This window comes from Puma concolor, chromosome A2 (assembly GCF_028749965.1).
Source record: "Puma concolor isolate L17-30 chromosome A2, mPumCon1.1.hap2, whole genome shotgun sequence".
Lineage (NCBI taxonomy): Eukaryota > Metazoa > Chordata > Mammalia > Carnivora > Felidae > Puma > Puma concolor.
Window position 1 is genome coordinate 23,595,695 of NC_141668.1, and position 11,830 is coordinate 23,607,524.

General features: G+C 37.4%; 1 protein-coding gene across 4 annotated transcripts in view; it reads right to left on the bottom strand.

The window, feature by feature from the left end:
* Positions 1-11,099, bottom strand: part of KLHDC10 (kelch domain containing 10) — a 60,251-nt gene extending 49,152 nt beyond the window's left edge. Inside the window, exon 1 of one of the 4 annotated variants that reach the window (XM_025929874.2) lies at positions 10,735-11,099. In XM_025929874.2, coding sequence (XP_025785659.1) covers positions 10,735-10,906 — 172 coding nt within the window. In that variant the 5' untranslated portion in view covers positions 10,907-11,099. The remainder of the gene's footprint in view (positions 1-10,734) is intronic. The other 3 variants (XM_086690266.1, XM_086690275.1, XM_086690283.1) reach the window with 3 other exon arrangements.
* Between the last annotated feature and the right edge of the window lie 731 nt (positions 11,100-11,830).

The following is an 11,830-nucleotide window of genomic DNA, read 5'->3' on the forward strand; positions in this document are numbered from 1 at the left end:
ACTCATTCAATAAACATTTACTAAAAGCATAGTAAGGAGCTGGACAGTGTTCTAATCTCTGCAGAATACGGTAAAGAGTAAGACATTACTTTTGCCTTTAAGGAACCCATAGTTAGCAAGCAGGTAAGTTGAGAATTGCAATTCAGTATACATCAGTACTGTGATACACACTTTGTATATATATACAAAGGAAGGTGGTGACACAAAGAAGGGGCACAATAGCATGGGCTTTGAAGTCCAACAGACTGGTCTGAATCTGAACTCTGACATTTATTAGCTATATACCTTTGGGCAAGTTATGTAGCTTCTCTCTAAGCCTCAGTTCCTCATCAGAGAAGAAGATGCAAAAGTTATTTTCCTCACAAGGTTAGGAGGATTAAATAAGTTAATGGTTATAAAACACCTTGAACAGGGCCAGACACATAGTACCTACTCATTACAAACAACCTATTTGTATTAAAAAAGAGATTTAAAAAAAAGAGAGAGAATTTTAAAAAGTTGTATAAAGTACACTTGAATGGGTCTTAGAAGACAATTAGGAGAACGGCACTCTAGAAAGAAGAAATAAAATGTACTGTAGTATTACAGTAAATTACACATTTTTTTAAATCTCTCTCTCCAACATACCTTTTGCCAAGAATTTAAGGCAACTAACTACAAATACTTCTATACAGCTGAAATATAAAATCAAAGACATCAATGGTGAGGTTAGAGAGATAGAAAGGGACAAACTGAAGAGTTAGGGTAAGGAGGAGAAATTGAGAAGACTGTGACCAATTGGGTAAGAGGTGAGCAAAAGGAAGGAATCTATTGTGATTCCCAGGTTTCTGGCTTGGGTCACTAAATGAATTAGCCATGAAACTAGTTAGGATAAGGAGCAAAGAAGAAAGAACAGGTTTAGCAGGAAAGATGATGAAATTATTTTTAGACGCTGAATTTAAGGTACTCTTCAGTAACTGGGTGGTAATGTCTAGTAGCCACAGGCAAATAGTCCAACAGGAAAGTAGGTCTGGGTTGGAGACAGATTTAGGCATTGTCAGGAAATTAATAACATCACCCAGGGAGAATACAAGAGTAGGAAGGGAAAACAAATAAACAGACAGATATATTCTTGGATACTAATATTAAGGGGCAGATAAAGGAAAACTAATGAGAAGTTCAAGAGCTAAAAGGATAACTAAGAGCTCTTCAGGAATAGAGACTTTGTCTAATTATGGATTCCTAGGCTCTAGTACAGGAGGTAGTCAAAATAAAAATCTAGAGAAGTTGGGTAGGATGAAGACTAAGAGGTATCCAAAGGGTTGAACAATTAGGAAGTTATTACCTTAACAAGAGCACTTGAGTGGAATGAAGGAGGCAGAAGCAAGACTGCAATAGATTGAAGAGAAAAAAAAAGAAATTAAAATAAATAACAGAGTCTATTCTTTTTGAAAGCTTGGCTGTAACTGAGAGAAATAAAACAGGACATGGGGTGCCTGGTGGCTCAGTCAGTTAAGCATCTGACTTTGGCTCAGGTCACGATCTCGCAGTTTGTGAGTTCGAGCCCTGCATCGGGCTCTGTGCTGACAACTTGGAGCCTGGAGCCTGCTTCAGATTCTGTGTCTCCCTCTCTCTCCACCCCTCCCCTGTGCATCTGTTTTCTCTGTCTCTGTCTCTCTCTCTCAAAAAATAAGCACTAAAAATTTTTTTAAAAAAAGAAAAGAAATAAAATAGGACATCAGCTAGAAGAAAACCTAAAAGTTATTCATATAATAAATTGAGAAACAGATTCTTCCTAATAATAGAAAATATAAATGAGTGTTTATGAGTAAAATATTTAAACATACGACAGCTTTTGGGTTATTTTTTTGTTGTTTTTCTTTTTAAGTTTATTTATTTATTTTGAGAGAGAGTGCATACATGCAGGGGAGGGGCACAGAGAGAGGGAGAGAGAGAATTCTACGCAGGCTCCAGCTGTCAGCACAGAGCCCAGCACAGGGCTTGACCCTGTGAATTGCGAGATCATGACCTGAGTCGAAACCAAGAGATGGACACTCAACCAACAGGACCACCGAGGCGCCCCTAAATACACAACAGTTTTAACAGAATCCAAGTTGCTGCTAGTGATATGTAATTACTTACATAGTATTAAAGAAAAAACAATTTACTGATAACTAAAAGGAAAGCAAAATATCAAAATGTTGATATAATGGTTTTTAAGCGGAATTACTATGGATGATTTTCAAGTTCTCACTCAATACTTACCAAATTTTAATAATGAGCTTCTATTCCTTTTATAATTGTGGTGGTAAGAAGTGGAAGACAATAAACCATACTGAACCAAAATTAATGATGTTTCAAAGGCAGAAAAAATTTAAGAGATTCTAACTCAAAGAAGATAGACCATAGAAGAGATGAAATATAAGCAGGTTGAAAGCAGGAAAGAAATGGAAGGAAAAAATAAAACCGACACAGAAATGAAATCTTCATTGAATATAACACAAAGGAGTACAAACACTGCTGAAAACATAGTAAAGGACACGGACAAGAGGACTGAGAAAGGCAAGCAAGATATAAGTGAACTCTGAAAACCATAAAACATTGTTGAAAGAATTAAAGAAGATCTAAATAAATTTAAAACATGCCATGTTCGAGATTGGAAGACTTAATGTTATTAATATGGTAATACTCCTCAAACTGATATGCAGATTCAACACAAATCTCTATAAGAATCTCAGTTGAGTTCATATAAACTGACAAGCTGATTCTCCAATTTACATGGAATTGCAAGGTACCTAGAATAGTCAAAACAATCTTGGAAAAGAATAAAGTAAGAGGACTCATACTTTCTGATTTCAAAACTTGCTACAGAGCAAAAGCATGGGAGGCAGAGAGGTAACAGCACATGGACAGACATATAGATCAATAGGATAGAATCAAGTGTCCAGAAATAAACCTGAATGTTTATGGTCAACTGATTTTTGACAGAAATGCCAAGGCTATTCCATGGGCAAAGAGCAGTCTTTCCAACAAATGGTGCTGGGACAACAGGGCAGCCAACTGAGACAATCTCTACCCTACACCAAACATGAAAACTTACGCAAAAAGAATCAAACATAAATGTAAAAGGGAAGCTATATAAAACTCTTAGAAAAAACATAGGGATAAGTTTTCATGACCTTGGATTTGGCAAGAGTTTTAGATATTGATAAACTGGAACTTCATTAAAATTTATTTATTTAGTTTTGGACTTCACCAAAATTTAAAACTTTTGCACTTCAAATAACACAATTAAAAAAGTGAAAAGGCAGGGGCAACCTGGGTAGCTCTGTGAGTTGAGCAACAACTCTTGATTTAGGCTCAGGTCGTGATCTCAGAGTCATGGGATCAAGCCCCTGTGGGGCTCCATGATGAGTGTGAAGCTTGCTTTGGATTCTCCCTCTCTCCCTTTGCCCCACTCCCCTGTTCACATGTGTGCACTCTTTCTTTCTCTCTAAAAATAAATTTTTAAAAATTTGGTGGGGGGCGCCTGGGCGGGTTAGTCGGTTAAGCATCCAGCTCTTGATTTTGGCTTAGGTCATGATCTCGCAGTTGGGTTCAAGCCCCATATCAGGCTCTGTGCTGATAGTGCACAGCCTACTTGGGATTCTGTCTCCCTCCCTCTCCACCTCTCCTCACTCTTTCTCTCTCAAAATAAATAAATACACTTAAAAAAATAAAAATAAATAAGTACAAATAAAAAGTCAGATAACAACAAGTATTGATGAGAGCATGTGGACGCAATTGGAACCCTCATACACTACTAGTAGGAATGTAAAATTCCAGCCACTTTGGAAAAGTTTGGCAGTTAATCAAAATATTAAACATAGAGCACAGAGCTACTATATGACCTAACAATTTCACTCCTAGGTATATACCCAGGAGAAATGAAAACATATGTTCACTCAGAAATCTCTACACAATTTATAGCAGTCTTATTCTTAACAGCCAAAAAGTAGAAATAGCCTAAATGCTCATGAGTGGATAAATGGATAGACAAAATGTGGTTTATCCATACAATGGAATATTATTTCTCCATAAAAAGGAATGGAGTACTGATATCCACCACTTTAACATGGAGGAACTTTGAAAAAATTATGCAAAGTAAAAAAAGGCAGTCACAAAAGACCACATATTATATGATTCCATTCAGATGAGACAGTCTACAACAGGGAAATCTATAGAGACAAAAGGTAGAGTAGCGGTTGCTTAGGGTGGGGATGGGGTGGGGAATGGAAGCAAGAGGATAAGGGAGGTGCAGCTAAAAAATATGAGGTTTCTTCTTGAGGTGATGAAAACGTTCTAAAATAAACTGTGATAATAACTGCACATATCTGGCTATATTAAAAAACCCTGGTATTTAAATGGTGAATTGTTTGTTTCACATGTGAAGTATATCTCAAGCTATTGAAAACAGAAATGGAAATGTTACGAAAGAGTTTAAAAGGATTAACTAGGGAGTTGGGGGCTAAAAAAAAATAAATAAATAATAAAGGGATTAACTACTCTTGTACTAAAGAAAATAAATAAAAAATGGAATTGATGGAATTGCAAGATATTTAGAAAATAACTACAACAGGAAGCCTATAACCTACAGAACACAACTAAAGCAGTATTCAGAAGCATTCTTATGATTTAAACACTTAGAATGAAAAGAGCATTAAGCATCCAACATAAAAAGACAGAAATACAACCACAAAATAAAACCTAAGAAAAGCTAAAAGAAGGATTTAAAACAATGAAAGAAAAAAGTAATAAATAAGAAAATAGTAGAACTAACTTAAATAAATCCAAGAGCTGGTTCTAAAATCCAAGAACCAAGAAAAAAACACAGGAAATTTTTTTTTTTAATCATAAAAGAGTATCTGTTCAACTTCACACAAAATAATTTTAAAAACTTAGATGAAATGGGTTATTTTCTAGGATAATAAAATTATCAAAGCTTCCCCTAAAAGATGTATATTGTAAGCAGCTAAATTATCATAAAAGTAGACATTATTTGTCAAATAGTTTTTCTTCCCCTCAGATAGATACTCAAGGTCCAAAGATGTCACAGGCAATTGAATCAAACCTTTAACTTCAATGCCATTTAGCCAGAGATAGAAAGAAAACAAATTTAAAAGCACAAAAAAACAAAACTTTGAAATAACTTTTATGAAAGTGGCATAATCCAACAAAGATAAACCAAAAACTACGGAGCAATTTAGCTTATGAGGAGTGATACAAAATTCCTAAATAAAGTTTAGCAAATAGAACCCAACAGCACATTTAAAATAGTAATACATTGTGACAAAGTGAATTGATTCAGGAATGCAAGGATGGTCCAGTAGTACAATTCACCACAAAAGTAGATCAAAGGATAAGAATTATGTAATTTTCAAAGAAGCTATAGATGAACGCTTTAGATGAAATTTACTTCTGTATTAAAAAATCTTAATAAAATGGTGATAGTGGACTACTTTAACATAATTAAATACGTACACTTCAACCTGAAGTCAGATCACATTCCAACAGGAAAGCACCAAAAACACCCAATGAACTTAGGAATAAGACAAAGATCCACTATCTTACTGTTTCATATATTTTGGAAAGTACTTGCCAAAATAATGTGACAAAAGGAAGAAATAAGTATAAAAACTGGAAAGCAGATAAAATTATCTTTATTTGGTAATGATATGATTATTTAACCCCACAACTCTAAAAAGACAACTGGGAAACTAGCTAGTATTAGAATTCTAAAAGTGGCTAGATACAAAACTAACACTCAGAAATTAACAGCATTCCCACATTCAAACAAGATAAAAGATATAATAAAACTATAAACTCCATTTACAATAGCAACAAAAAAGATAAAATACCAAGGGCTAAACATAAGAAATGTGAAAGGTCTTAATGAAAAAATTTTTAAATGTCATTGAGAGATGCAAAAGAAGACTTGAACAAGAAATGAATATATTCCCTGCTCTTGCAACAGAAGAATGAACCGCAAAAAGACATCAAATATCTCTAAATCAATCTATAATGTTCTATCAATAAAAATATCAACAGCATGGGGGAGAGGAGCTATACAAGCAAGACTATCCAGGAAAACCCTGGCAAGTAGAGTAAGAGCAGACTATAATCAAAGAATGGGGTCATTAAGGTATAAATAGGTGAACTGATCAATGAAACAGGATAAAAGCCCAGTAAGAACCTCAAATTATATGTAGGAATCAAGTACACCTATAGACAGTATTTTAATACTGCAATAACTTGTAGCCACCTAGAAAAAAGTCAGATTCTTACCTTAACACTTTACATAATTTATATTTTATATAGATAAGTACATTTAACTTAAAGTAAAATTATAAAAGTACCTAGAAAAAACAAGAATTTTCATTTTAATCAGAAATAATAGTTAAATAGGAAAGGCCTTTCTTATGACGCAAAATCTAAAATCCAAAAAAGAATGATAATTACAACTACAAAAGAATTTTAATTTCTGCTGAAAAACTGTACCATAAACAAGGTCAAAAGCCAAATGATGAGCTATGAAAAATACCTTCAACACATAGCAAAGACAACTAATTTCCTTAAAACACAGAGTTCCTATAAACAATATTAAACATCTTGACAGAAAATGAACAAAAAATATAACCAGATGAATAAAAACTATAAGCAGATGTTATAAATAAAGTTAACAAATATGGTTCTTATACCTATTGAAAAGATGAAGAAAAATACACCTATTAAATTGGCAATTTTAGAAAGTTTGATAACCCACTCTATTATCAAGGGTCTGGGATGCAAGCACTCCAACACCAACAGTGAAACATAAACTGGTACAATCTTTATGGAAGGCAATTTCACAATATCTATGAAAATCTAAATAGTACATATCCTTTGACCCAGCAATCGCACTTCTAGGAATTTATTCTAAAGACAGACTCACTCATGTGCAAAAATATATAGACAGATATTCATCATATCATCATTTATATCAGCAAGACTGTAAACATTTTAAATGCCCATCCAAACAAAGAAATGCTACCATTTCTTTCCACGTGCACGTGCACACACACACACACACACACGCACATGCACTCAAAATTTATCATTGCTTGCTTCTAGGGAAAGAAGCCAATTAGCTGGGGTCAAAGGTAGAAGGAAAACTTGCCTTTTATCATATGCTCTTTTGCACCATTTGGATTTTATATCAGCAACATATATCACATTTCACATTTTTAAGTTATCAGTACTGTTTTTGCCCAGCTTTACCAGTTGTTACATATTTCCTTCTCCTTGTCAGTTTTTCAGTTCTTTCATTAGCAGCAATGTCTAACTGTCATCGCAGGTAATACATTTAATCAAACTGACACCGTGAAATCACAATAGTAACTTGTACTCTATCATCTCCATGATCTGGGTGCCCCTGAGCTCTACCTCTGCATACCTATTCTACAAAAATGTTCCCTGTTCTTTCTTTACTATGTGTATAGAGATTATGAATTAGAAATCCAGGACCAACAAGCTATGAATGTCTTGGCCTATGGGACAAACACAAAATCACGACTGCATTTTAGGAGACAGCAAAAAGGCAAGAAGCTGCTCAAACAAGGTTTCACAAAATTATCATTTGTGCTGTCACCATGAATGCAGAGTGTGGTCTACTTTTAAGTGTAAGAACTTGATTTTATCCATTTGTCCAGAGTCAATGGGGCTGTAGAGGATTGAACCACACTAATCAATCAAATTCACAAGAAACTAATTGCTTACATAGAATGCCAATGCATCCATCTAGAATTTAAGTACATGTACATATGTACAGACGTATATACACAATTAGTGTGTGTGCATATACGAAGAGTGTCAAATCATGCAAATCAAGGAATCACCCATAAATGATAAGTATGCCCAAGGAGAACCACATGGCACTATAAGTGTGTATAGAGAGAAGAGAATAAATCAGAAGGTCAAAGAAGGCATCCCTGAAAACACAGTGTGATCGAGTTAAGTTCTAATGGAAGAGAAGCTAAAAAACAAAAACAAAAAACCCTAAAAGCCAAAAAACAGAAGTGGAGTTAGAGAGTTCTTGCATGATGGGGTAGCATGTGAAATGGCCTCGTGGCAGAAAGAGCATGATATGTCAAAGGTAGCAGAAAACAATCTAAGAGCAAGACCGTATGACGTAAAATTAACTCAAGAGTTACACAATGCAGTGCCTTTTAGGTCATGTTAAGGATTTTTGCCTTACACTAAAAGCAATGAAAAGCTAGTGAAGGGTTGTAAGCAGGGATGAGAATAGATTTGCGCTTGCAAAAGATGAGTGTGCTATAGGTATTGCAGGGCGAGAGGAGAAGCAGGAAGACTGCTTAGAAAACTGCAGGAGACCTAAGTGAGGGATGATGGCAGCATGAGCTGGAGTTATAGAGCAGAAATAAAATAAATGGAACTTGGTGATTAATTATACCTGAAATACAAGGGAGAAGAAAATTTAAGGAGGATGCCCAAGTTTCAGGTTGCGTAACTGCGTGGATAAAGATGCTACCACTGAAGGAGAGAGCAAGAACACTCCAGGAAGACCAGAGTGTTTTGTTTTGTTTCATCAGGGACTAGATGGAGGGTCTGCGTGCAAAAAGTAAGAAAGGGTTCTGGGTGCTTAGTATCTGGCAGTCTTGGTAGAGCCGGACAAAAAATGGAAAATGGGATTAGATGTCAATGGAGAGAGAAAGTTAGCTACAAAAACTTTAAAAAAAAAAGAATCCTTTTTTAACCTCCAGGGTCAGCCATAAAACAGGCCTAGATATTTCTATGCCTCACCAGCACCTAAAATCTTAAACACCTCAATATACAACCTTTCAATGAGTGTGGGGGGAGGGGACAGCCAAAATGCAATGTTGGGGAAAATAACTAATTGGTGTAAAAGAATTTGAAATATATTGAGATGGCAGATGTTCCCAATTCTGATAGTAAAGAAATGACAGAAGCTGCCTACTTGGGGAAGGAAGAATGAAGCACCAATCAAAAGGAAAAGGAAGAGAGAAGAGGCTGATCATCCCATTGCATGAATTCTCACAGTTTAAATTTTTCACATTTTATCTTTCCCTCTGGACAAATGGCTGTTCTTGGCCTTGTGTGCTAAGGAAACGCAGAAATAGCTCCACACCTAAGCCCCACATCAGAAAGCATGGCTTCCACTGCCATCTGGTGGTGGCAGCGAGGAAGTGCACCAACTAGGTTCTTGGAGCCTGGGAATGCCTATATGAAGTCCACGGTATAATTAATCTGAGATCAAAGACCTAAAGATCGCAGTGGTAGAGGGAAAACCGGTAATAGTCTTTGGTAAGAGATTTATCTTCTAATCTGTCAATACACAAAAATAGAAGTTTTTGCTGTTAATTTGAGGTAGGTAAAAGGATTTCTCCTTTTTTCTTTTTCATGTTAAAGATCACATATATAGCAGTTCTAGAATACCCAGTCTGATACTATCACCTCAAACTCAACTCCTAGTATATTATATATTTGACTATTTACAACTGCTTCAATGTTAATTTTAATGGCACATATAAATGGTTAATGTGCATTTCTAACACACATCAATAACCTCATCACCAGCAAGCAACTGTCTCATTGAACGTGCAAAATTCCCTTTGTTGTCTACAAATTAATCAAATAATTTTTGACTACTTAGAACCACAGGCATGGTACTAAAATGAATTCAAAAACCATCATGTTCTCAAAACTCACCGGCTAAGCAAATATATCACTGATAAAATCAACATTATTCACAAACAATATGGTGAATGATTAACACATCATTCCTGATCGTTCTCTCCAAGGTAAAAAAATACGCTTGCCCAATATAATATTTGACATTCTGTGCAATATTTACTTCCCTACCTTCCCTCTACTACACTTCACTTACAAATGTACCTCTTTAAAATTGTCTGCACACACACATCGATCTGATTTGTTTTTTAAAGCATCTGAACTCCAGGATAGGAAATTGTAGGCCAAAACGTAAAATAATCACATTGGATACATTTTTCCAATTCTCAATCAGCTGCTTTTATCATAATTTTGTCACCAAGTATATTCTTGATCTTCACTTTTCTCCCCTTAAAATCTAGACCACGTTATCGATTCTGTCTCTGGACATTGCAAAATATTAATAATTTAACTAGTTTTTCCTAATTCTCTTGGTTCTGTTCCCCATCCACATCCCAACACCCTCTACCCCCCTCCCCGCGCCTTTCCTCCTCCTTTCTAGTCTCAGAATGCCTAACTCTTAAACACTCGAGGTGGTTTTTACAAAAACACTCTTTGGAATGTTCTTCCCTCTTCTCTCAACTTAGCACCCTTTAAAAAATAATGTCCCACAGCTAGGCGCCAATATCCTCCTTCTACAGGATCAAACTGCGGAAGAGGATGAGACTGGGAACAGAGTAACCGAAACATTTGGGAATGTCAATGAAACATCGGCCTCTCCTTTGAAAAGAAAACACAACTCTCAGCACAGAGCTTTCAACAAAGCAAAAATGCTTCTTTTCGTTGTGTTCCTGCTCCGTCCCTGACCTCAAAGACACCTTTCCTTTTCTCTAAGCCCCAGTTCCTCTGCTATGCGTGGGGCCTGCCTTTGCTCCTCCCAAGGAAAAGAAAGCCAGAGAGAAAAAGAAAAGGTAGCAGTCGCCTTCCCTTCGCGCCCGCAAGCTGGCAGGACCCTGTCCCACGACTCACCTGGCAGGTGCGGCCGCCCGGAGAGTTGCACGAATCTGTTGAGCTGGCCAGTCCCCCGACCCCCGCTGCCCCCACTGCCCCCGCCGGCCCCGCTACCTCCGCCGCCGCCGCCACTGCCTGCGGCACCTCCTCCCCGCCGGCGGTTCCTGTCCCAGCCCTGGGCGGCCGACATGACCCGCTAACGATTGCGGCAGCCGGGTCCCGGCAGCCCCTGGCCCGGCGGCACTAGCGGAGCCTCCTTGCTGGGCTCCTCAAGAGACCCGGGAGACTGGGGTAGGGGGAGCGCCCTGTCCTCACCAGCGACCAATGACTGGCTTACTTGGTGACAGGCAGCCAATGGCCAGTCGCCTTCTTGGCAGGTGGAGGGAGGCGGGGAGAGACGTGGTAACCATAGCTATGGCTAAAAAAAAAAAAAAAAAAAAAAGTGGAGAGAGAGAGAAAGGCAGAAGCAGCCACTCAACACACGCATCAACCGCGCTAAGCAAGCCCGCGTCGCGAGTCCTGCGGGATCAGGAGGGCCAATCGAAGGCCGAGCAAGAGAGGCCACGCCTGCAGAAAGAGTCCCGGCGATAGTCGGTCCTCCAGCCGCGGTTAGGGTTCAGGAACTCTTCCTATAAGTACTCAAATCAGGACTAGGCTGTGAACATAATACACATGTTTGGGGGCAATACAGTGTTTCGCCGGCTGTGCAGACTGAGACCCCTTTCCCTGTTAACACACACAAAGGGCTCTGTTGGAGGAGGAAAAAAACAGAGGCGGAGTCATAGCTTAAATATAAAAGTGAGGTAGTCTGGGTTTCATTTGTCTTGTCTTTGAGTAGCTAAGCTCCTCAATTAAACACCAGCCACCTACCAAGCAAGCAATTTTAAACTTGGTTAATAAACATAAAGAAGTGTTGAAGCTAACCAGTAATCCTGGAAATACAAATTAAGACTCCAATGAGAAACCATTTTTGGCTTATTAGGTTAGTAAAGATTTTAAAAATAACACCTATCAGTAAGAAGAGTACCAGGAAAAAGGTAATTTCATGGATGACTGATGGCTATGAAAATGTTTTTGTCCAATCAAACCCTTTTTTTTTAGTAGAAAATCTGAA